The following is a 24817-nucleotide window of genomic DNA, read 5'->3' as shown; positions in this document are numbered from 1 at the left end:
GGTGTATAAAATGTCATATTTTACACCTACTTATAGTTTAGTTTTAGTTGATTGTGTTAACATCGATTATTACGCTTTTAATCAAACTTTAAAAGAATCGCGCTTTGATTTTATTTTGAAGAGTGTGGCCGGAAGCTGTTTAACTCAGCCTGCCTTGACTCCTCGGAGAAGAGCTGGAGGGGGAAAAAAAGGAAAAAAAACGAAGAAAAAAAAGGCATATCTGAGGGGTTTGAGGGGCGGATTTGGACAAAGTTTTCCAACTGTCCCGACCCGAGGAAGCTCCGGGGGGGTTGAAGGGGAGTCGAGTTCACCGGTAATTAACACAGGACTTATTAGTCGGTTGTTAATTAAGTGTTTTTTTCAGTGTGTCTGAGAGCACCGTCGTCCCAACCGCCGGAAGTCTGCATGAAGCTGCGTCTCCTACAGAGGCAACGGCGTCGACGTTTTTTTTTCCTGTCTTCGTTTTTTTTTTTTTTTATTCGAGACTTTTTTTTTCTCTTTTTTTATTTTCTCTCAGCGAGATGAGCAGGGAGTGAGGAATGGAGGCGTAGGGAGAGCACGGATGTTTGTGTTTACTAAGCGGCGGGCTAGTTAAGCATATTGAATATACAGGCCTCCTTGTAGCTAGACCAATCCAGCGAACAAAAGGAGAAAATTAATGGAGGCAAGTTAGCTAGCTCCTCTCGTCTTGTTGCGTTTTTCAGCTAACGTTAGCCATGTTTGTGCATAACCCAGATATGTTATTACGCTCTTGTCAGCCGGTTGGGTGCAGTTTAACACATCTGTCCAGACTCAGTTGCAAAAAAAGCACCCTGACTTAAACGATTTGTGACAAATTTGTTTTTGCAATATTTCATAAAGCACAGCTAACGTTAGCTCGGCGCTAGCCATGCCACAGTTTTTGGAGGCAGCTTGCACCCTCTCCTCCAAAAGAAAAAGGAGGGGGGGGGGGGGGGGAACAAACGTCTCTCAGAGCACTGAAACATTGACTTTGTACTGCACTAATAACGGCCCCTTGCATCTGATGCTTTGCTGCAGAATCAGGAAAAATAATTAAATTGCATTGAAAGCATTTCTTTTCATTTATTTATAGACCTTGCAGTTGCAGAGGGGAGAGGAGGCTCATGAAAAACAATGCAAAACATTTCATGAGTTATGCATTGCAAATGTTTTGCATGAAATATGGCGTTACCTCAATCGTTATTGTGATTTTTTTTGTGGGCCTCTCATACTCCTTTGCGGGGCTTACTGAATATCAGTTGTTATAAATTATTAATGGCAGTTGGGCTTTGCTAACATGTAATTACTTGCGTGCTTTTAATGGTATGTGAGCAGGATAACTATGCATGGCATTCACGGTCTCAAAATGTTTCAGAAAGCTAAAATAAAGTGCAAATGCATGCCAACATAGAACAATGAAACTTCCTTCTTTGCCTCTGTTAGTGGGACATAATCAGGAAACGGAAGATTACAGGTTGATTACTCATGAGATAGACAGTGGGTTTTTATTTTGGGTTTTTTTCAACTGTCAAGAAGCTGTGTGCACTCTTGGAGAGGGTGTTACTTTCACCTAATGGTGCACCCGCATCCAATTTTGTTGCAAAACTAGCCTCACTGACATGCTGCTGATAAAACACGCACTCTAAGATTGCAATTTGTTCATGCTGTGTAAGGGAGTAGTATACAAGTGCATGGGCTGTGTTACAGACAATCATTAAATTCTCAAAAACTGATTATCATTAGTGTTTTCTTAATTCTTGCTTATGCTGCCCTCTAGACCAGTGGTTCTCAAACTTTATGTGGTCAAAGAAAAATAAAAAGCAAGACAAATTCAAGACACACCTGTATTTATGTTTGCAGAAAACAGGGATTTAGGTTATCTCGAAGGAAGTCAGTGACAATGGTGCTTTTGAGCATGTGCATGTTGCTTTGCAGCAAGCATGTAACAGCGATCCATAGCCTTATCAGGCACTTCCATACATTCAAACAAATGTTCCCACTGCATATGGTTGAGATCCCAAGCTCTTTAACAGGGGGCGGTGTTTCTTCAGGAAGGGAATTTTTAGTTTGCAGGTACAGGTTTAGCATTTTTTTTATCTCCTCGCATCAAATTGCAGACAGTTTTTTAAGTAATTTCTAATAACAGTTTTTGTTTCTTTAGGTAGTTTGTTTGACTTATTCCACACAGTAAAGAGATCAGTGTTATCTCCTCTTAAATGTTATCCTCTTGCCTGTCAGTTCTTTTTTTGTAAATCTAAGGGTATTTAATGTGGAATAATAGAGAAAATTAAATCTCATTTACTATGTTTTTGTGCAGTTTCAGTTATAATGTTTACTGGGCTGAGAGGGTACATCAGTATGCTTTGACACAGCATTTGGATCCACTGGTCTAGACAGAGGTTTTTGATTTCCATCCGTTCTGGGATTGACCATCTTTGCCTGATTCCTTTCACATCCTCCTCTGTACAAATCTTAATTATTTAAAGAAATAGCCACAACAGAGTAAGCTTAAACTGCTCAGATTTGTCACAGACATTTTGATTGGTATTCCTAAAAACAAAGGTTAGCTGTGTAGAAAAGTGGCTCGATTTCGTGGACTAAATTTAGTCTTAGATCAGCTGCACGCTGATCCTGAAACTGACGTGTTCGGTGTGTCAGCGTGCGGAGGAGAAAGAAAGGAACCGGACTAAGATTACTGAAATACAGCCATGCATGGTCTCATTTAAAAGAAAAGAAACGAAAAAAGAAGGAGCAGGACAGGTGTTTTCTAAGTGTGTTGCTTTTTAATTACAGAAATAATGGACGATTCCCATTTCAACTCATCATACTTTTGGTCTCCCGTCCCCACTGTACAAGGACAGGTAGACACAACCTTATTGTTGGAATTGTCTTGAATTACACATGGTATAGTGGTCTGTGCTGTTGGAAAAAATACCCAGAAGCACTTTAAAGATTATATCACAACCTGAACATGTCGTTTTTAACACCACTAAATAATGCTGGCAACGTTGATGAAGTTATTTGACTTATTGATGGGTTCACATGATCACTCCTGTCCCTCTCCTCTCTCATCTTTTCAATCTTCTGTTTCTGTTTTCATTTGCTTTTTTTGCATCTCACCATACCTTCGTTTTCTCTTCTCTTCCATTGTTTCTTCCTCTTCCTCTGTCTGCTCTTATCTAACCCATTAACTCCTACCCTTCACTCTCCCCAATCTTCCCATTCCTTCCTCCTTTATTCTTCTTTAATTCCTTCTGTTTTTACTGTCATTAACCTCTCATTTTCTGTCTCATTTGTTCTCCATTTTCCTTTCATGACACACTACGTTTATCGCCACTCTGCTTGTGTCATCTCTGGGTCGTCCTGTTTTTCCCCCGCATAAACATATGACTCTTCTTCACATCTTTCTCTTTCTTCCTGTCTTTTGTATTTTTATTTCTTTTTCAACTTCTTCCAAACACCCTCATCCTATTTCCTCTTTCAACCTGCCTTCTTCATCTCTGGCAAGTCTCCTTTCTCCTTACCTTTCTTCCTTCCTTTCATATCCTTTTCCTTCCACCGTCATGAAACATTTCACCCTTACTGTATCACACTCCTTTGCCCCCTAATTCCTACACCCTTCCTTCTTTCCTCTCTCCACTCCCCACTTCTGTCTAGATTGAGAACGCCATGTTCCTGAACAAGGCGAAGGAGCAACTAGGTCCAGAGAAGGCCAGTGCGCCCTCCTTTCCTCACTCTTCTGCGTCTTCCACTTCCTCCCCCCACTACCCCACGGCCGTACTCGCCATCCCCAGCTCAGTGGACGGAGCGGCTGGGTTACGTGTGATCCCTAAACAGGAAGGAGGCGGAGGCAATGTAGGAGGGGGTGGTGGTGGAAACAGCAATAGCGGACCCCTGAGTGCGGTGGGGGCACACCTGCACCAGTCGCACACTTCCCAGAACGTCACCGTTGTGCCTGTTCCCTCCACGGGTATCATGACTGCAGGTGAGTGAGCAGCTCTGATGTTTTCACCAACCTGAGTCGTAGATGATTTTCCAGTTTGTCTTTTTTCTTATTTTGCAAATTGTGAAAGAAAAATTCTCTGAAAAGGTCTATTTAAAAAAAACTTGCCTGATTTAAATTTGGCCAGTCTCCTGTTCAAGATCATCTTCTTGTGCACCTCTGGATGTTTATTTGATCTTGGTGGCATCCCTGTTATGTCTGTTTGCATGTGTGCTTCAGTGTTACAGAATTTTTAAAAGACCATTTTCTTAAAAAAAAAAAAAAAAAAAGGAATAACTCATCCAAATGTATTTTAATTTTAAAATATTTATTTTCCCTACTTTATGGCAGTAACTGGTAGTATTTTAATATAATTCTACAAGACTGCATGAATGCACCTGCAAGGTGTCTGTAAGTGACTAATTAAAAAAACTAGAAGAAAAACAAGCTATTAACTCCATGGTTTTTGAAGGGAAACATATGAGATGAGATCATGCTGTCCTAATGTGTCCTTGGGCAGGACACTTCACCCGTTGCCTACTGGTGGTGGTCAGAGGGCCCGGTGGCACCAGTGTCTGTCAGCCTCGCCTCTGTCAGTGCGCCCCAGGACAGCTGTGGCTACAATGTAGCTGCCATCACCAGTGTGTGAATGTGTGTGTGAATGTGTGGATGACTGAATGTAGTGTAAAGCGCTTTGGGGTCCATAGGGATTAGTAAAGCGCTATACAAATACAGGCCATTTACCATTTAATGTGAGAAACATGACGCTAAAATTAACTACAGCGGTGTGTGCACCTCTTTTAAAAAGGAAATGGCAGTGAGATCATGTAAATGTCCCCAGGTGAAGCTAGACGGTCAAAAATCTGCTATGTTATGCTGAGTCATTTGAAAAAAGTTTGGGATGCAGGTGTTCTTCAGATTCCCAATACTGGCCCAAAACCTGGCCCCATCAAACAGTACGTGACGACGTGATGACACGCACCACAGATCATGTTGTTTGCACTTTTATGTTTTTCATCAGACTCCTCAGGATGTCATATTGGAACTTCACATTAACAGACTCATCCTGGGAGTGCAGCAGGCACGGCTGCTTCCTCACACCCACTCGAGACAATGGTAGCAATTCCATCAGAAGTTTCTCTAGAAAAAGCGAACAGTTCTTTTTTTATTTACAGAAGCAACATGTAGCAGCACAGAGCATAGGAGAAGGACAGGAAGTAACAGACAAAGGAACAGAGTTGAAAGTTAGTCAGTTTTTAAAATAAAACCCAGCAGGCATACTAAATGTGTTGTTTCTGAAATGCTTTAAAAGTGTGCCAGAGACATCACAGTGGAGACACTCATCATGTCTCTCAGAGTTACCCTGGAGAACGATATCATGGTGTCCAACCGTGTGTGTGTTTAAAAACACACCGGGCTTGCTCGTGGTCTCACTCCTCATCAGACATACTTGGAACTGTGGACTCGTATAAAAACCGGTTAGCTGTGGACTGCTTGGACCCAGGTCTCATCACCAAGCATGTACCTTGATCAGCTTGAAACTGATGTTTGCTTGCTGACACAGTTTGATTTCCTGCGGTTATACACAGTGCATACCGTGTAAATAATCAGAATGAGAGCAATACAAAAAGAGCAGCCATGTTGGAAGCTGTCTGCAGATCCCATAAAAGATGATCTCAAATGGGAGTTCAGCCAAATTTAAACCAGGTAAGGTCTTTGGTTTTTATAGAACTCTTTCCAGAACTTTTTGAACTCTACCCATATTTGTTGGTGTCACAAGATATGTGCATAGGAGTGAATGACACTGTACATATTAATCTAGAGTGGCTACTAATCACAATCTCAACAGGGTTCTTTTTCAGTGTCCATTTAGTAGTAGTAGTACTTAGTGTTAATATTAGCAGTTTTACCCCTTTTTTATGCACAGCTTGTTTAAAAATATTCGTTAAAATCTTTTGTATAAACCTTAGCGAGTCTTGAGTTAGTGCTGTAGCTTTGTCCTTTATAAGTGTGTGGCTTTCAAGTTGCAAGGTTGAAAATTAAAGTTCTTTTATCATTGCATCATCCATTAACTGTTAGTTAGAATAAAAGCCTAACAGAGTGAGATCAGGACGGCCAGATCACAGTTTTTCTTTTCCTCTTAGCGGGGTTGGTGATCACCACCCCACAGGGCACACTGGTCCCCACCGCCTCCACGCAGTCTTTTGTAGCTGGACACCCCACTGCCACCACCATGATAGTGTCTGCAGTGCACCCCTCAAATTCAGGTAATACACAGGTGCAGGTCACCATCATTTTAATAATTTCAACGTAAAAAAAATGATGAGGCTCAGGGCTCCTTTTTAGCATTTTATTTTAGACACTTGATGTATTCTTGCAATTTCACTGTTACATCCATACACAATCAAACACATCTGTGTATCTGTCTTATGTAAGGTTTGGTGTTGAGCTGTGCGTCATAATTTTTCCAAACTGTCCCTGTTTTCACTCAACATTCCCTGTTTCCTTTCCTTTGTTTCTTTCTCAATTTTCTCTCATTTTTAGATAAGAAGGAGGACATTGCTCCTGCTGTTGTCATGCCGGCACCATCAAAACGAGGCAGGAAAAGCAAACAGGTGATGAGCAGGGTGGCTGGAGTGGGTGGGGTCCTCCCTCCAGGAAGTGATGCGTTAATACTGGCACACCTTGCTGCTGGTGGACAGGTGAATTTTTTATGTTCTTTCTTTTTTTCTTGTTTCCTTTTATAGAACCAACTATGAGGCATTTTACCTTCACAACCATAAGTAATTGTTTTATTATTGTATTGTAGCACCACGCTGGCGACCCATATGATCTGTCAAATGATGAGGATGATCACACTAACAAAGACGGACCCAAATCTTACAGGTAGGATAAAGTGCGTTAAGTTTAGGAAAATATTAATGGTGTTTTAGATACTTGCAGTTTTATTCTGTGCTTTGTTTATCATAACTGTTTTCTTCTTCTCTTCTCCTCTCATTCCTTGCCTGCCAAGGTGTCGGATGTGCGCAGTGACGTTCTTCAGCAAGTCAGACATGCAGATCCACGCCAAGTCCCATACCGAGGCCAAGCCCCACAAGTGCCCCCACTGCTCCAAGTCGTTTGCCAACTCCAGCTACCTGTCCCAGCACATTCGTATCCACAGCGGGGCCAAGCCCTACACCTGCACGTACTGCCAGAAAACTTTCAGGCAGCTCAGTCACCTACAGCAGCACACACGGTACTGGGCCTGAGTGTGTGCGTGTGTTAAAATGTGTGCATGTGAACATCTGTGTGGTGATAGATAAATGGAAGAAGGAGTGGTGAGCTTGGGACTTGTCTGGGTTGTTTTGGGGAGTGCTGACAGTGTAAAGCTCTTTCTGCACAGTCAAAGTATCATCTTTGAAAGTCCCCAAAACTTAAATTATTTCATGCCCCTAAGTTATTTTTAAGTACTTGTCTTTGACCATTCATTCTTTTCTAAAAACTGGGACCCACTGTCAGAATGGGAAGTCAGTTTCCTGAGTCAGTATCTAAAGGTAATTAAATACAACTCCTACACAGTCTCACTTACAGCTGCAATATTTATTAAGTTACAATGGCTACCTGAGGTTCATCAGGTATGTGGGCAACATATCCATATTCCTATATTAGATATACCTGTTCAACCACTTGTTAACATGAATATTTAATCAGCCAATCACATGGCATACTACTACTGAAATTCCTTAATTCTCCCAGCATTCAGTCAAAGTATTTTTTTCCCTGGTAAGTAATTTACTAGTGATTTAAACAAGAGAAAAAACAAGTTTAAATGCACCCAGGCACCAGGTCTCCATTTGTCCGTGTCTGAACTGGAGTATAACCCAGACTTTAGTCAGATCAATGTCATTTGTTTCCTTATATATGCAGAGATTCAGATACTCGGTATTCCAGCAGTAAGTGAGACAGGATGATTGAGTTATATTTAAATGCCTTTTCTCACCAACACACCTGTCTGTCACTCAGGTTTCACCAAAATATGCATCCCCTTTTTGTTTTGTTTCAGCATCTTCTCTAGATGTCTCTGTTATTCAGATGTCTTTATTAAAACATTTTCCTTTCATTCTCAGCAAGATAAAAACTCTAAAACATTTTTTAAGAATGCACGATACAAGTCTAAGTACACTTTGCATACTAACTGTACGTGCTGTGCCTAAAAAATACATCCTGATATGCAGTTTTTAACCTGCATGTTTTACACCCCTTTTTACTGTGGCGCTAATCGGACACTAAAATTAGTTTTAATTTGACTATATTTCATTAATTGTGACAATATGAGTGATAAATCTATCTCCCATCCAGGCTGTCGCCTTTCTGATAAATGTGTTAATTTTATGTTGACCTTGTCATTCACCTTCATGCTTTCATTTCCCTCATTTCCATGCACTGGGTTTTCTCTGTGGGTTTCAGGCCATTAATTTTAAAGAGGAAGATGTGCTCCGCTGGCCTGGCACTCATCTTGAATTTACATTTTGGTTTGACTGCAGCAGACTCAGACATTCATAGATACACTACACTCACACTTCACTCAAAGTAGTGCACACCAAAAGGAGAGAGAGACTGCGAGAGAGAGAGAGAGAGAGAGAGAGAAAGAGAAAAGCGTGACTGTGCTTGCTGTATGTTTCGTTCTGTGTTTTCACAACTCAGACACAGCACAAAGAGCACACTGTCAAACTTAGCAATCTGTGATCAATACTTGATCGATCAGATCCTTTTAGCTTAAATGCATGATTTGGTCTTCGGTTCATTATGAAGTTTGGTCATGCTGTAGCTTAAAAATCTCTCGCTGTTTCTCTCTCTCTCTGTGTTTCTCTCTCCCTCCCACCCCCCTTAACCCTCCAATCCCGGTTTCCCGTGTTAGAAACCACACTGAGGCCAAGCCCCACAAGTGTCCCCACTGCTCCAAGTCGTTTGCCAACTCCAGCTACCTGTCCCAGCACATCCGCATCCACACCGGGGCCAAGCCCTACACCTGCTCCTACTGCCAGAAAACATTCAGGCAGCTCAGTCACCTACAGCAGCACACACGGTACTGGGCCGAGCTGGGCTGGGCCGGGCGGGTTTTGAATGTGTGCATGTATGGGAGCAGGTGCATGGAGAGTTATGTCACTGTGCTTGTGTCCTTCTTTTTGAGTTATTGTGTGTTTATAGTGTCTATCAAATCTGACACGTACTTTTTTTCTTTTATAAGATGGATCTGTTCTCCCCACTTCCATATTTTAACTCTTAGATGCTACTAGAGTAGCTCGGCATGCCTCAAAGATCAAAATAATCCATATTTATGTTTTACTACAAACATACACTGAGGTGTAAACAAGATTCAAAAGTTAAGGGTGAGTGACCCATAAAAAATAGTTTTCAGCGGATGATAGAAACAATCAAACCACAGATTAGCTCAACCTAATTGAAGGCGAAAGGCTGTTACAAAGCTAGGCACTACAACCTGAAAGGACAGAAGAATGTGGTTGATGTGTGATCACTGGCATGTATTAGCAGCCTAGTGTATCTGTTCTAAAACTTTATTTCATAGCTTATTGCTTCATCATAAAATCCCAAAAAAGAGAAACGTTTCGTTGTTTGGATTAGTGACGAAACATTCCTCCCACTGAAAACGCTACGTCCACCTAAACAGAATCAACTTTTTGGGATTTTCTTACCTGGATGATTGAGCATGCATCAAGACACTTCATGATAAAATGTGCTAAAACAGAGGATGTGATTTTAAAGTGCACCAATAGCAACCAAAGGTCACACTATTCAAATTTACCAAAGCCGTTTCCTTCTCGAGGAAGTGAAAGTAGAAGTTTGAGAAACTGCAACATGAGGAAGCAAGGGGCTGAGCTGATCTAGAAGTATCTTAACTTTGTCAGTGCGTCAAACTTGACACCTTTGTTTTGTTTTGACTGTGATTTCCCAGGATTCACACCGGTGACCGGCCGTACAAGTGTAATCATCCTGGCTGTGAAAAAGCTTTCACTCAGTTGTCCAACCTCCAGGTACTGAATCCACAGGTTTTCTCTTTGCCACTGACATGATCATTACTTTACTAAGGCTCTAGTGCTACTAGCATATATTTACTTGCAAGCCAGTGGTTCTCATACTCATCCAGGTTCCACAGGTTGGGTTTTGTAGACAAAATGTACAACCAAGTGTGATGGAGTAGTAGATATGTTGATGCTTAGCTTTTTTTTCACAGAAATTTTATTTTGGATCATTTTTCATTGTTAATAATTAAAAAGAGATTTAAAAATTCAACATGTTGGCCAACAGAGGTGGGAATCACCATACATCCCACGATACGATATTATCACAATACTTAACGCACGATACGATATTATTGCAATTTTTTAAAATATTATGCGATATTCAGATTCTGTACATAAAGGTAAACTTTATCAATATTCATTTTATCTAATATCAAAGTCTCACACTCAGTCTTTCTCTCATTTCAGTTTTATTGTTGACAAACTGAACGGTTTGTATTACAGTCTAGTCCAACTTAACTGAATCAACCATCTGGTACAATTATAGCTATTCTGAACTATGCAGTTTATGAAAACTATGCAGCCCCTTCAGCAACTGAAGAATTTGAAAGTAAATTAAAACAAAATATAATTTTACATTAAATAAAAAAGTTTTAAACTTAATTAAAATAAAACATGTCTTAAATTAAAATAAGTAAACTGTCATGTTTATTGCTGCCAAAAAAAGTTAAACACATTTGGACAGTGAAGGAATGTCAGGATTCTTGCTCAGAAAAAGGATCAACAGTCAGAGCATGTTCCAGTCCACCAAAACCTTTTTTGTAACAAAATTTCGATTTCTGCTGTCCCTGTATCGATACATTATTAGCAAACAAAATATCACGATACTACAAAGTATCGATTTTTTCCCCCACCCCTATTGGCCAATATTTTTTTGAGAACATCCCTAACATTTGTTAAATGAAGTTAATTATCAGACTTTCCTGAGATAATGGGACAGTGCAGTTTAAAAATAATCATGTTTTATTGTCACAGGTCATGAATTACTAATGTCTCCTTTTTAATTTTCATTTATCAGCTTTAATCCCGATGTTGATATTTTAGCAAATATTGCCTAATATATCAGCTGGACTCTAGTCTGAAAAGAGTGATTTTCTTGCCTTTTCTATTGTAGTCAAGATCAAATTACATATTCCTAGTTTTTACATGCCTCTTTTATTTATTTATTTTTCCATCACAGTCTCACCGTCGGCAGCATAACAAAGACAAGCCGTACAAGTGCCACAACTGTAATCGTGGTTACACAGATGCTGCCAGTCTAGAGGTTCACCTGTCCACACACACCGTGAAACACGCCAAGCTGTTCTCCTGTGGCCTCTGCAACCGATCCTATACCTCGGTAAGAATTCTGGTATCTGACATGCAGTTTACTGAAAGTGTAGATTTGGTTGTACTGCAACAGAGAAGACATAACAGGAGAGAGTTGGCAGGAATTGCACTGCTGATTTGCAGATGCTTTACTGCTAATACACTGTTGTTTATTGTTAATCCATAAGTCTGTCTGACATGCATTATATGTAGAGCTCTAATGAGCCTTTTGTTCTGATCTCAGGTCTTAGAATAGAATAATATAATGATTATTACTGCAAAGCACTGATCATCCCTCTCTGCCAAAATCATTGTTCGTGCAGTTTAAGCCAGATGCTGTATAGCAGCTGGTACTGTTAATGTATCTAGTAATTATATAATTATGCACATACATCATCAATGGACACAGGGATTGTGTCTTTGGTTTGTTCATAGATATTTCAGGAGTGCGTGAAGGATATTTCTTCAGATTGAACACAAATGTTCATTTAGTCTTCAGATGGCACAAATGTCTAATGTGGATTCAATTATTTACCCAAAAGCTAAAGAAAAATTAGCTTCACTTTCACATCCAGATGTTTTGCAACACTTTTCTGCCCAGCAGCAAAACTCATTAACTCAAAAATCATTCACTATAAATATTAAATGGTTGGTTAGTGATGCCATACAACCACAAAGCTATATTAATAGTTTTCTGAGAAAATGTAATGACATAGTCTGCTCTGTGAACTGCTGTATTAAAAAAATCAAAACACATTCTTCCTGTTTTTCTTTCCTGACATCATGTGCTCTACTTCTGTCATCCGTTCTCCAGGAGACGTATCTAATGAAACACATGAAGAAGCACAACCCCGACCCATTAACAGTGGCAGCAACAGTAGCTGCTCAGCAGGCCCAGGGTCTGACACCAGGCAGGGGCCGAGGCCGCGGTCGAGGGAGAGGTGCGGGCAGAGCGAACCAGCTCCAAAACCAGACGAACCCTAACAACCAGAACCCAAACCCCGGACCCCCAGGCAGCTACCAGCCACAACAGCAACCCACAGAATCTGTGGTCCCCTGCCCATTTGATCTACACCAGTACAAGACAGTGTCAGCCAGCGAGATCCAGTACAAACCAGTCACTGTGGCAGACCTGCCAGTGACCCACAAAGACCTCTGCCTAACCGTCTCCACGTCAGCCATACAGGTGGAGCACATGAACTCATAGGCTGCGTCTTCCTGCTCTGCTCGAGGGATTAGTCGAGTAAAAATGGTCCATATGTACAAGTAATTTAACTGTATTCAGTATTAGAGCCTTCTTAAAATCAGGGGGAAAACAGCTGATTGGGTGAATTTCTATAATTCAGATCTTCTATTTTATTGACACATCACTGAATTTGAAAGTGTAAAAACACTAGTGTATTCAGTTTAGACTTCCGTAGCTTTCCGTGAGATTATTTTTTAAAAGCGGTTAGTCGGGTAATGCAATACAATCATGGATAGAAGTAAATTTGAATTCACCCACTTAAGAAGCTTTGATGCTGAGTACAACCATAAATTACTTACACAGATATTTTACAGTGTGCTTCTTGATTCCTGAGCCCACTTGCCATGTATCTCTCAGTCCTGCTCTGAGGGATCTTTGGAGGATAAAGGTGTAAAATATCTGTAAAATTAAAAAAATAATTTCACTATTCTTTGAGCAGTTATGGTCCAAAGAATAGTGTAAATGTTGAAGACATTCAGATCACATTAATCTGAACATTCATCACTTATTAGTTCAAGCCAAAACAAAGAAAGGAGTGAATGATGGGAGACTGTAGAGAGAGCATCTGAAGCAGCGGTGCAAAAATGTTTAAACAGCATCTGAAAGGCACAGTCGGGTGTCGCAGACTACATCACAAACACTGAATTGGAGCTACAAAGGAAGGAGCAGCAGGAAGAAAAACGAAGCGTGCGTTTGGGAAGTCTCGCTAAAGCCTGCAGCCGAATCTCAAAAGTGTACATTTTACAGATCATGATATCCTTATTTACACCCACCTCCTCTCAGAGGAGCGAGGAAACATTTCCCAAAGTATTAAATAAGATAGCACGATCGGTCGGAGAATGCACTAAATGTAAGAAGTCCACAGCAGGAACCACGACAGAAAAGAGAGAAAAACGGGGGTGGGAGGGGTCATAACGAAAGCACTTGATGAAACTTACTTCACGCCTATGTTTTTCATCCTTTACCTTTTTTTTATATATCATATGTATGTATTTTTCTACCAACAGAGAAACGTGTGATCAAACAGGAAGCAACGTGAGCGCATGAATGTGATGGAACAGAGAGAAAAGTCCTAACAGAACGTCTTGGTTCTTTCTTCCTTTTTGTTGCTATTCAACTGTTTACTGTCCTCCAATGAGTTAAGGCAGCCCAGTTTGTATTGTCAGGATGGTTGTTGGGAAAATAATGATTGTGTGATGAAAATGGCTGACAGGTACTGTTATTAATCCTTTTTTTTTTAAAGAACTTTTCATACATATTATTACTACTTTCATTATAACTGTATTGCAAATGTTATCCACATTATTATCAATCTGAGGCATTATGATATTGCAGTATGCTGTACATAAAATACATAGAAAAGACTTTTTCATCTGTAAAAGGGAAGTATGTCTTGTGTAAAGCATCTATGAAAACTAAAGGAAATCAAATTAACGTGTATCAAATCACTGGCAGTGTCCCAGGTCAACTTTAAAGCTGACGGGCTGTGAGACCGTCACGCTCAGCAAAGTGAGGAGATGACGGGAGAATAATTGTTTCCTTTATCACAACCACAGCCACCATCTACACACTGTGAAACTGATCTTAATTAGGACGTAACCAGAGATGAGTCAATTAAACCTCAAGTGTGATAATTAGGCAAAAAATTAGGATGTATCTATTTGTTCCCTTTTGATGTCAGTGAACTCTAAAGCTCTGCCTTTTAAATCATATAAATACTTTTCTAAAGTCTGTCCTCATAACTTAATCCCAATGGCAGGCAACGGCGCAGATATCGTACCAATATCAGTGAATTGCAAGAAGAAAATTAGCAGGGACTTTAATTAGTCATTTAAAATATTTTTGGGCATAAGGGAAGCACTTTGGTAAAACTATCTCTAATTCCACATTTGTGCTTTTGTTATATAGGTTCACTGTAGGGCAGGACTTGAGTATTGTTCCCTGGACTAATGGAAATTGGGGCAACAGTGTGGATGAATTTATACAGATTTTTAAAGTAACAAGTTGTTTTGTACTAAGGAAATGAAAATAACTTAATTATCAATGAGCTAAAATGGCATTCTCAAGTCTCCTAAATTATTCCCATTCCCAATTACTCAGTCATATAATTGTAACACAACAGATAATTAGCCAAATCTCATATTTATCAGTATCCCAGTGACATTGATGGTGAATATGTACCAATATTGGTGGATCCCTAATACATTATAAACAGGGACCACTGAGGCTTCCCAGAGGTGCAGTTTGGCTAAAATATATAATTCCACATCTGTACAGGTGTTGTTGTGCTAAGTTTACTGTTGGGGATTGATTCCTGAACTTGTGGAAAAAAATGGTCTCAATTACTCAGAGAACCATGTTAATACTGTAACCATATGATATTTAAAACTAACGTATCCATGATTCATCTGCAAATAATTAAAGCATGATTAAGAGAAGCTGTGACCTTGGTGACCTGGGACACCGCACACGCCGTCTCTAACCAATCAGAAATGTTCAGGATGCCCATACAGACGGTTGATTGTCTCCATGTATACTCCTTGTATTTCATTGTGTCTTTTTATGAGAAATAACCCATTCTCAATATTCTTGTTAATGTTATTACCAATGCTCCTGATAATACAGTTAACTGCCCTCTTATGCTACACTCTTCATACTGTATGCACAGTTACACCTCTTGCTCATCTGAACAGACTGTTTCTTCCCTTATGGAGAATAAAGTTCAAAACCTGTTTATGATGAAAGCACTACATTTTTTATTGGTATTTTATTAAAATCAACAGTACATATTATTAATGAACATTTATAATGAAAGTTACTTTTGGCTGCTCTTTTGTTACAGCATGTGGCTCCACGTGGTCAGTTTTATCCTAGATACCCAGGGTAAAGATCAGGGGGTATTTTTCTCAAAACTAATGAAGTTGAATTTTTGATTCAGGTTCAGGGAATCTGTGATTATACCATCCCCACGTGGTTTGGAAATTGCAGTGGACTATGCTGCAAAGGCTTAGCAATCATATGAAAAGGATTCACATGCTTAGAAGACTGTCTACACCAAGACCTACAACGTGATGTGTTTCTTTTAGCTCCATTTGTAGAAAAATAATGCTTTTGCTAGGAAAGCATATACAAACTGCACATGGATTTTTATAGAGTGTACGTGTCTTACCAGAAGGAGTCCAAAGGTTTCTGTCATAAAAATTATTTATCAAAACAATTAAAAAGAACAGATTATATTTCTGTAAACATAGCAAACCATACCAAAGCATGCAATTTAATGTTTTACACTACTTCTTTCAGGCGTTTTAAGCTGTGTTTTAAGCTTTGGAATAGAAATGCTAAGAATTATAAGTCAATGCGCGTTTTTTCCCCAAACAGTTGCCTGTTGCACCTCCGGGCCACCGTATGATGTTTATGTTAAACAATGTAGCTAAAAAAAATGGATTATAACAATTATATATATTTTAAATTAATGTACTTGAAAAAGAAAGCGATTCGTATATACTAAAATTATACGACTTTTTTTTAATTGAGTGAATAACATGTATAAATGACCCATAAAATGGGTTTCGTTTGATCATAAGTCAGTTAGAATTTGGCCTTTAGCACTGGAGACAAGTATGCAAACAGGGTATATCCAGTGTTGCCAACTCCTCAGTAAGGAAAATCGCTATTGGCTGTCCTAAAAGTCGCTAGAAGTCGCTAAATGACGTCATCACCTAATTTGCATAATTGGTCATGCTAATGTAATTGTAACCTACGTTGTTGGAGAGAGAAATAACATCGTGGACGAGACATAAAGTGAGCAAAAAACGTCCTAAATGCATTTAGAATTTATTTAGAACTACAAATTAAATTTCTTTTAGCAATTATTGTTTTTTGTAATGTCACAATTCCAACCCTGCTCCTTTACCCGGGCTTTGACCGGCAAAAGTGACCCGAAATAGGCACTCTGGTGGAGTTACTTTGTGTGTGTGTGTTTATAAGTAGTTTTAAACCTGATCCACAAAACAGCATAAGAGTAAAAGAAGAACTGACTGCGTTACAGCACCCGCTGCTTGTTGAGAGTAAAAGCGATATGCGCTTTCACGTCTTTTTTTAGCGACTTTTTAAAAAGTCGCTAGGGGGTCTGAAAACTCGCTAAATATAGCGACAAAGTCGCTAAGTTGGCAACACTGGGTATATCCCGCCCAAGCAGAAAACTCCGAAAGAAGAAACAAGCATACACACGTACGGGGGCAGGGTTCGGGCTATCTCGGCCAATCACGGCAAGACGCTCACCAAGGTAGTTCAATTCAAATTTAAACGGTCGAGGACGGAGATCCCGCGGACACGGAAATTGTTTTTAAGGTAATTGTTTCATAAATTACAGTGAAGTATGTGTTTTAATCTGCAGTTTGTGTGGCGGAACTCGATTTAAACCGTAAGAGCAAAGTTTTGTAATTTAATGTAGAAGTTCCTTTTCGTACTAAGGGTATCTGCAGTCAACGTTAGCGATCATACGAAGGGGTTTAGTGTCAGTGGTGTCTTTATGTAATTTAATCGAAGCTGATTTAAAAATTAGCGTGTCCCAGTAAGATTTTCTATCTTGGTTTAACTCAATAATTACGCAAGTTAAGTTTGGTTAATGTAAATGCTAAAAACTGTGGACACAGTGGCTTTGTTTAGGCTCACATCACACTCGGTAAGTTACTAAAGTCCGACCTCTGTTATAGGGGTCTATTAAAAGTTTATCTGAGCTGAGTTAACGCTAAATCGTGTGATTTTCACTGTAAACGTAAATATTACTTTTTCGTGTGATTGATTTTCATTATTAGCAGGCACTTTTATATGAGTGTTATATCCAAGCAGGTGTGGATCACCGTGCAACACCCTAGTTTGTCTCCATTGTATTGGTTACTAGTACACCCAAGTCTCATCGGAGACGCCAACGTTATTTTAACAGCTACTTAATAAAACTCGGCTTTACCACGTTGTTACTGTCTTGTCAAAATAAATGTGGCACATGATATGCAAGTGACTGTTGTTCTTTGTGCGCTTAATGGTAAATACAACTGCAACTCGGGTAACACGAAGAAGAACTTTTCTTTGCAAGCTCCTTTGACGAAGGATTACTACTTTTTTTTTTTTAATACAGAGGACAGAGTGTTAAAATGTCGAGTGGGTTTTAAACGCAAAAAATGTGCTACTTAAATATCATGACAGGGTTTTACACATTTTTGATGTCCAAAAAATGTGTGAAAAGGCAGATTTCTGCCATTACTATATACAGATCTGCCTTGCATACAGCTGTAGTCAACCACTAAAGGCCCAATTTAATAATAATGGTTTATATACTCAATCTGTGGCTGTTCATGATGAAGAAATAAACAAGTTTTTTTTCTTTGTATCTGTTTTAACAATAATTCACCTCGTAGCCCACAACAGAGCATGTCCCGCCTGCCAGTAATGTCAAGTAAGAGGGTACTGGCGTGCAGCAGCGCGGAGAACGCCCAGGATTTGGCACCTGCACAGGTTTGTGTAAACCCTTCTGTTTACCTTTGTACTGCTACTGTCTGACTTTTAGATTACTGTTAAGTATTTGTGAGTTTAATTTTTGCTGGCGGTGAGTCATCCTCACATGCACATGCAGGTATCTTAGAAGGCTAGTAAACCACAGCTGGCCTTGCTGCTTTGCCTGAAAAGGTTTAGATGGTAAACCAAATTTCTTCTTATGGTTGCAATACAGCAGCTGCAGGGTTTGTGATATAAAGGAGTTCTTGTTGTGGTACTTCAGCATGGAAGCTCTTCTCATCTACCCCATGTGATGGATTTTGTGTGGCAAATGTGCATTTGGGGGGAAAAAAGGTTTTACCCTGAAACCTGCGCAAGACTCAGGTTTGTTCTCACTGTATGCTAATGGTGTCTTTTGTTTTGCAGAAGAGACTCCGTAAGGATGCAGATCCGGTTAAACCAGCGGCTACGGTCATTGGTACCAAGCGACCTGCTCTCGCAGCAACCCGAGCACCTATCTGTAAGTAACGTCTCAATCCCGAGTGTTGAAATCTTTTTGTTTTACTCCAAACTACATTGGTTTATGTCGGAGAACTACTTTATCTCAGTAAAGCATTTCATTAAAAGGCTGTCCCCGAACTAAACCAGTCAAAAAGTAAAACTGCATTAACTTTATCTAAAAAATAATTTAGTAAAACACGTTTTCACATTGTATATTGTGCTTCTGTCCTCTTATCATTTTGATAAAAATGTCCTTCTTTGTTTCACTCTCCAACACAGCTAGGCCACTCAGAGCTGCAGGAGCTGCCACTGTAGCTGCGGCTCCGTCTAGAGGTAAGAAATGCTAAATATGTGGCAGGACTTTAGACACTGTGGTCACAAACCTTCATCTGGAGCAGTGATTAAGCAGTTTAAAGTTTATCAAATTTGTTCGTGGACAGTGTCATATCTTATGTAGCTTGGTCCCAGATGAACATGTGATCATTTAATGCATCTATTTACTGTTTAGGTGTCATTAAGCAGTCTGTAGCTTCAACTGCATCAAAGGGAGGCAACATGAAACAACCTGTTGCATCCACCGGCACAAAAACAGGTGAGAAATGAATTCTGCTCATTTCTTTTCTTCTGACAACTAAACGTTTATATTTTGGGGCTTCGATTTGTTAATAACCCTCCATAAATTTTAAATGCTTTTGAAAATATTTAAAAGTGTGAAAAAAGTGACCCAGTAAATTGAAATAAGCCACGATTCTGAGTGAGTTTGTGCAAACACGACCATAAACATAAAGCGCCTAAATGTAATTCAGCCGTCACTGGTTCATCTTTTATGCATTTGATGTTTAAAGGTTGCTTCTGTAGAAGAGTTTTTCTTAACAGACTGAAAAAACCAAATTGAAAATGTTGCGTTTGTGTACAGGTGGAACACAAAAACGAAACCCTTGGGATCTGAAGGGCAAGGTCAGCGACATGGAGGATAAGGTCCGTAACTACCAAATAAAAGTTAAGACTCTGAATCAGGAAAATGAGGTTCTGCAAGACTCGGTGTCCCAAGGCCAAAGAAAAATTGTGCAAGTGGAGAAGGAGCTTCAGATACAGAGGAGCCAGATTGGGTACGAGGACTATTTCATTTGGAAAATAAACGTTCAGTTAGGAATTTTACTCCTGAAATTGTCGTGTTAATCATTGACAACTTGACTTTGCTTTTATCTTCTGGGATTTTTAGGGAGTATGAGAGGAAGCTGCAGGTGTTGGCAGGAGTCCAGGATGAGCTGGAGAAAGTCTTGAGCGATAAGAACTTTCTTCAGAAGGAGCTCACCAACTTGGAGGGGAAATACAAAGTGATGGAGACTCTCCGAGACAGCCAAGAGACGGAGCTGCAGACTCTGAAGGTAAAAGATTGACTGAACAGCAGCTGAGAATAGCCGTGCTTGTTTTTTATCACTAGATAAACGTACAGATGGGCCGACCTGCCGAACCTTAATATCATTTGTCGTTCTTTCTGCTCCAGATGAAGCTCTCTGTGCAGGAGTCGACTCTGGCCCGTGTGCAGGCAAACCTCAGAGACTCCGAGGAGGAGGTTCGGTCTCTGAAAGAAACTGTGGCCCAGCAGAAGGATGAAATTTACGCCGGAGAGATGGAGCGCAGACGGCTCCACAACACCATACAAGAGCTCAAGGCAAGTTTGCCTCTATTACCAATAAAAGTGCCTCTTCATATGCACAAATTGTTCTTTAAATCCAATACTGACTCTGATAACAAAATGTGAATGTTTTCTCTGTTCTTTGGTTATCTTTGGTGTGTGCTGGTCACATTTGTCCAATCATCCTTCGGCTTTTGCTGCAACCAATAAAATATTAAGTTTCAGTCTCACTCTTGTATCTCTTGCAGGGTAATATCAGAGTGTTCTGCAGAGTGCGTCCTCTGGTAGGTGGAGGCTTTCCCAAGCATATACAACTCGCCGCAAGTGACAATAAAGCGATAACGCTGGCTAAAACCGAGGAGGTAAGAATGAGGAGCGCTTAACGCATGTTTAAAGAAACTGTTGGCTGCAGAGGATTTGATTTGTGTGAGTTAACATGTGTTAGTGTCAGCGTAGATGCGCTTAACAAAGAGGAAGCACAAACAACCAACTGAACTGAGTTTTTGTGCTTTTCAGTCTCACACGGGCAAAACTGCTGACACTCAGAAGAATTACAACTTCAGCTTCGACCGTGTGTTTGGTCCTCGGGCCTCCCAGCAGGAGGTGAATATCCCATTTGACTGTTTTTCATTTTGTGGTCCCCGCCTGTGCGTGGAGGAAATTCCTAAATTTGTCTTTATCTTCAGGTCTTTGAGGAGATCTCACTGCTGGTGCAGTCAGCACTGGACGGCTACAACGTCTGCTGCTTTGCCTACGGTCAGACCGGAAGTGGGAAGACGTACACCATGGAGGGGGACGAGTTTGACGAGACCAGAGGTGTCATTCCCAGAGCTGTGCAGCAGATCTTTAAAGCTGCAGGAAAACTGGGAGAACAAGGCTGGGAGGTTGGTTTGGTTTGTGTTTGAATGTCTGAAGAGAAGGTCAGTGGTAGCAATTTTACATTTGGTTTTACGCAGTGGTAGAGCAGCAGCTTTTAAACTGCAGACTATCTGAAAGACTTGAGTAGTTAGTGTTACAGGTTGTTCGTCTAAGACCAGACTGCTTTTCTACCACAGTCGGCCATATTTCCTTAAGCACCAAAGATGATTTTGGGTATACAGATATGAGTGGAGCTTTTATGATTAATCTGCCGCACTGTTAATGTTGTGCTTTTCTTCTTTTATCCACAAAAGTCTCACTTTAGTGTTAATTTGCTTCTGCTCCTCAGCGTCAGAGGGATTTCACACTGCAGTCTGCTGTGTGCCCTCGTGGTGCGTTTATGAGGGAATGTGCTCATTTTAGTTTTTATTTCAGTTCACGTTCACGGCGAGCTTTGTCGAAATTTACAATGAGACCCTGAGGGACCTTCTGTACACCGGCAAGTCCAGCAAGAGACCTGAGCACGAGATCCGCAAGACAACCAGCAACGAAGTGACAATCACTAATCTCACCTATGAGCGGGTCTGCAATGAGGATCAGGTACAGCAGACAGACATCTGTAGCTCGGAACAAAATTAATTTCAAATCGGCTGACAAATTGTTACCAAACGTTGCAAATACATCAAACTTTATCGATGCTCTATATGTTTTAAAACGTCCCCTCGTCCTCTCAGGTTCTCGGTCTGATTGCTTTGGCCAATCGTAATCGCTCCACTGCCCAGACAGCCCAGAACGACCGCTCGTCTCGCTCCCACTCAGTCTTCCAGCTGGATATTGAGGGAGTCAATGCCGGCAGGGATGTCAAGTGCAAATGTGAGTATAATCCCACTGGAAGTACCAGCGTCGGGAATGTGGTTTCTTCTTTTTGGATCTATAATATTGAGTCTGGTTAGTTATTGTTACTGTAACCAGTGCAAAATCTGCTCTGATGACTCAGCGTTAATGTTTGAGCCCCTGAGCGCTAAAAGAAGTATTGTTTTGTAAAGTATTAAAATTACATTTAGGAAAAACTGAACACTGCTTCCTATAAGAGTTGCTTTTCTCTGTGTGTAGCCACTCTGTGCCTGGTGGACTTGGCTGGCAGTGAGCGAATGGTGAAGAGCCAGTCTCAGGGTGACCGTTTCAAAGAGATGACCGCCATCAACGGCTCGCTGTCCAACCTGGGCATCGTTATCGCCGCTCTGGCCAACAAGGTCTGCAGCTGCAGTTTCTGTAGTCTTAGACGTCACACCTGCTTTCTTTACGTTTACAGTATTAATGATTTTTTTTGGCCTTTTGTGTTTCAGGAGAGTTACGTTCCCTACAGGAACTCGAAGCTCACCTACCTCCTGCAGGGATGTTTGGGGGGAAACAGCAAAACGTGAGTTTGTCGACATCACAAATCTTTATAATGACGATACATAAAACTGAGGGAATTAATCCCCAATAAATATTTAACTGAGAGTTTGATTTCATCACTTCAGATTGTCACTGTTTATTCTTTGGCGCTAATTTTGGATGTCTTTATCTCCAGCTTGATGTTTGTTAACATCGCCCCGGAGCCCGACAGCTTTGGGGAAACTCTGAACTCATTGAGGTTTGCCAGCAAGGTCAGTGCAGTCTTGTTTCCAGTGTTCATTGGACAGAGTACATTAATGATGTCCTTACATTAGCTGTTTATGGTAAACCAAAGCCATACTCCATATCCATTTTAATACCTTGGTATGTAATTCATACTCTCGTTTTGTCTGAAGAGTAGGGATGTTCCTGGTGTCTTATTTACTAGTCGACTAATCGAGGGGGAAACAATTAGACTAACCAACTAAAGTAAAACTAAGGAACATTCAGATATTGAGTTAATTTTCAAACTGCTTAATAGAAACTGTCAAACTAGACGCAGAGGTATCTTAAACCATTTATCACATTCTGTTAAATACAAATGAAAACGCATTACTACAAAAGATGTTCTATTAAAATATGACAATCATTTGAGAATCTAAAAGTACGACTGAGTGTGGCGCGAATGATTCAGGCTGTTGAAAATTAATGACAACCTTTTCAATAAAAGCAGAAATTTAGTAACAAAGTAATACATTATACAGCCGTTTTCTAGTCAGGTTGTGGGGGCAGCAGGAAGGACCACTCCTGACCACAGCTGATAGATGTAAACTGGCTAGCATGACCAAGGATGCTGGGGCCTCCTCCTGGTAGGACGTGCCCAGCTGGAACACCCTGCCCAGGAGGCTGTCACCTCCCGGGCAGGGTGGCTGTCACCTTTTGATGTGAAGGAGTAGTGACTCTACTCTGAGCCCCTCCCCCATTGACTTAACTGCTCTCCTAAAGGAGAGGTTTTCCACCTTTTGAGAAAACTAATTTCCTCTGCGTGTATCTGCGATCTCAGTGTTAACAAGAAGATCAGGGTAGATTGATAGATTTATGGTGTTTCTCAACGACAGTGCGCCATCTGGTGGCAGATCGCTGCCTAACATTTAGAACACAATGTACCAGCATTGGGCATCAATTAAAATTTTAACAATTAGATTGAACGACTGGTAAGTCTGATACAGACTAGTGACAATTAGTCGACTAGTCACATAAATCCCTGATAGAGCCCACAGAAGTGGCCTGCACCATGTGCGTGGCTGGCTTTGCAGTTTAACCACCAAAACACTCGTCTGCAGTGGAATTTCTTTGAGCTAATCGATTCATTTATTTATTCATTTTTTCTTCTAATTAATGTGGAAAATGGTGGCAAAAGTGGATGAAATGAGTGATTCCTAGAGTTACATGTCAGTTTACAGCATAGGGATTAAGTTTACAGTATAAATACCACTGAAGTGTACAAGGATTTGAAGTTTCACTGTAACTTTAACATTTTTGACAATTTTGTTTTGTTTTCTCCCCTGCAGGTGAACGACTGCGTCATCGGGACAGCGACTGCCAACAAAAAGTAGAAATTATTTTTAAAAAAATCCTGAGTTTTCTACTTTTTAGGTTCATCTCAGGTTTCCACGCTCGCTGAGTTTGACATGCTCACGGAGTATCTATACATGTAAAAATGTCATTTCTTCTAATTAGTACTTCAAACAACTTGTCTGAATCTAAAATGCGTCAAACCTTCCATATATCTGTACTTGTGTGTAGTAATGCTAGCTTCACCACAAAAGGAGTTGCCGTGCATTTCAATAAAAAGAAAAAAGGAAAAAAAATTGATTTCACTGCAGATTTCACACATTTAAGCTTTTCAGTGGGCCGTTCCTGACTATATTTTATATTTGTGCTCTGAAAGCAGGGCGTCAGTGTTTAGTGTTTTTTCAAAGCAGCTGTTTTAGCATGAAGTGAGAGGTAAACTCAGAAATTACTGATTTTTGATTAATGTAACTCTTGTGTTTACCTGCTGTTGGAAGTGAATGACAGTAACATTGAGTGTTTTCACCAATGTTAGATTATGTTTGTATATACTGTATAATGGCTATTTTACAAGTAGTATGTTTCGTGGGAATTAAATGTTTATTTTTGACATGTACACATGTACGCATTACATTTACTCTACAAATAAAACCAAATTTAAAGGCTGTTGCATTTTATTGCCTTTTTCTTTTCTTAAAGTTATGAAGGCATCATGGATTGCCATTCACTGCTTTGAATGGACAGACTGGTCTTAATGT

General features: G+C 40.2%; 2 protein-coding genes across 5 annotated transcripts; both read left to right on the top strand.

Annotated features, from left to right (window-relative positions):
- Positions 1-142: 142 nt before the first annotated feature.
- On the top strand, positions 143-15353 carry znf384a (zinc finger protein 384 a). 3 transcript variants are annotated; one of them, XM_085149000.1, is made up of 11 exons: positions 143-313; positions 2794-2861; positions 3658-3985; positions 6127-6249; positions 6527-6684; positions 6792-6868; positions 6996-7220; positions 8883-9050; positions 9939-10017; positions 11246-11404; positions 12188-15353. In XM_085149000.1, the coding sequence occupies exons 2-11, from the start codon at positions 2799-2801 to the stop codon at positions 12578-12580; spliced, it is 1773 nt and encodes a 590-aa protein (XP_085005126.1). In that variant the 5' UTR covers positions 143-313; positions 2794-2798; the 3' UTR covers positions 12581-15353. The 3 variants fall into 3 exon arrangements, with proteins under 3 accessions (XP_085005126.1, XP_085005128.1, XP_085005127.1); XM_085149001.1 differs by lacking the exon at positions 143-313 and adding an exon at positions 320-664; XM_085149002.1 differs by lacking the exon at positions 8883-9050.
- Positions 15354-16837: 1484 nt separating this feature from the next.
- kifc1 (kinesin family member C1) lies at positions 16838-24731 on the top strand. Of its 2 annotated transcripts, none has more exons than XM_085148998.1 (17): positions 16838-16969; positions 18037-18133; positions 18539-18632; positions 18893-18946; positions 19122-19205; positions 19530-19722; positions 19836-20001; positions 20121-20288; positions 20501-20614; positions 20769-20855; positions 20939-21136; positions 21546-21710; positions 21845-21983; positions 22224-22363; positions 22457-22530; positions 22684-22759; positions 24059-24731. In XM_085148998.1, the coding sequence occupies exons 2-17, from the start codon at positions 18050-18052 to the stop codon at positions 24101-24103; spliced, it is 1881 nt and encodes a 626-aa protein (XP_085005124.1). In that variant the 5' UTR covers positions 16838-16969; positions 18037-18049; the 3' UTR covers positions 24104-24731. The 2 variants fall into 2 exon arrangements, with proteins under 2 accessions (XP_085005124.1, XP_085005125.1); XM_085148999.1 differs by lacking the exon at positions 16838-16969 and adding an exon at positions 17024-17042.
- The last annotated feature ends 86 nt before the right edge of the window (positions 24732-24817 follow it).

The sequence above is a fragment of the Neolamprologus multifasciatus genome, chromosome 22, assembly GCF_963576455.1.
Source record: "Neolamprologus multifasciatus chromosome 22, fNeoMul1.2, whole genome shotgun sequence".
Classification (NCBI taxonomy): domain Eukaryota; kingdom Metazoa; phylum Chordata; class Actinopteri; order Cichliformes; family Cichlidae; genus Neolamprologus; species Neolamprologus multifasciatus.
Note: the sequence above shows the minus strand (reverse complement) of the source record. Positions and strands in the feature narration are given on the sequence as shown.

Excerpts from the sequence above, each read along its gene's own strand:
- znf384a (XM_085149000.1), top strand. The coding sequence starts at position 2,799 with ATGGACGATTCCCATTTCAACTCATCATACTTTTGGTCTCCCGTCCCC. Across the intron at positions 3,986-6,126 it reads CACGGGTATCATGACTGCAG|CGGGGTTGGTGATCACCACC; the intron begins GTGAGTGAGCAG and ends TTTTCCTCTTAG. Across the intron at positions 9,051-9,938 it reads CACCTACAGCAGCACACACG|GATTCACACCGGTGACCGGC; the intron begins GTACTGGGCCGA and ends GTGATTTCCCAG.
- kifc1 (XM_085148998.1), top strand. The coding sequence starts at position 18,050 with ATGTCCCGCCTGCCAGTAATGTCAAGTAAGAGGGTACTGGCGTGCAGC. Across the intron at positions 20,002-20,120 it reads CGGAGCTGCAGACTCTGAAG|ATGAAGCTCTCTGTGCAGGA; the intron begins GTAAAAGATTGA and ends TTTCTGCTCCAG. Across the intron at positions 20,615-20,768 it reads CGCTGGCTAAAACCGAGGAG|TCTCACACGGGCAAAACTGC; the intron begins GTAAGAATGAGG and ends TGTGCTTTTCAG.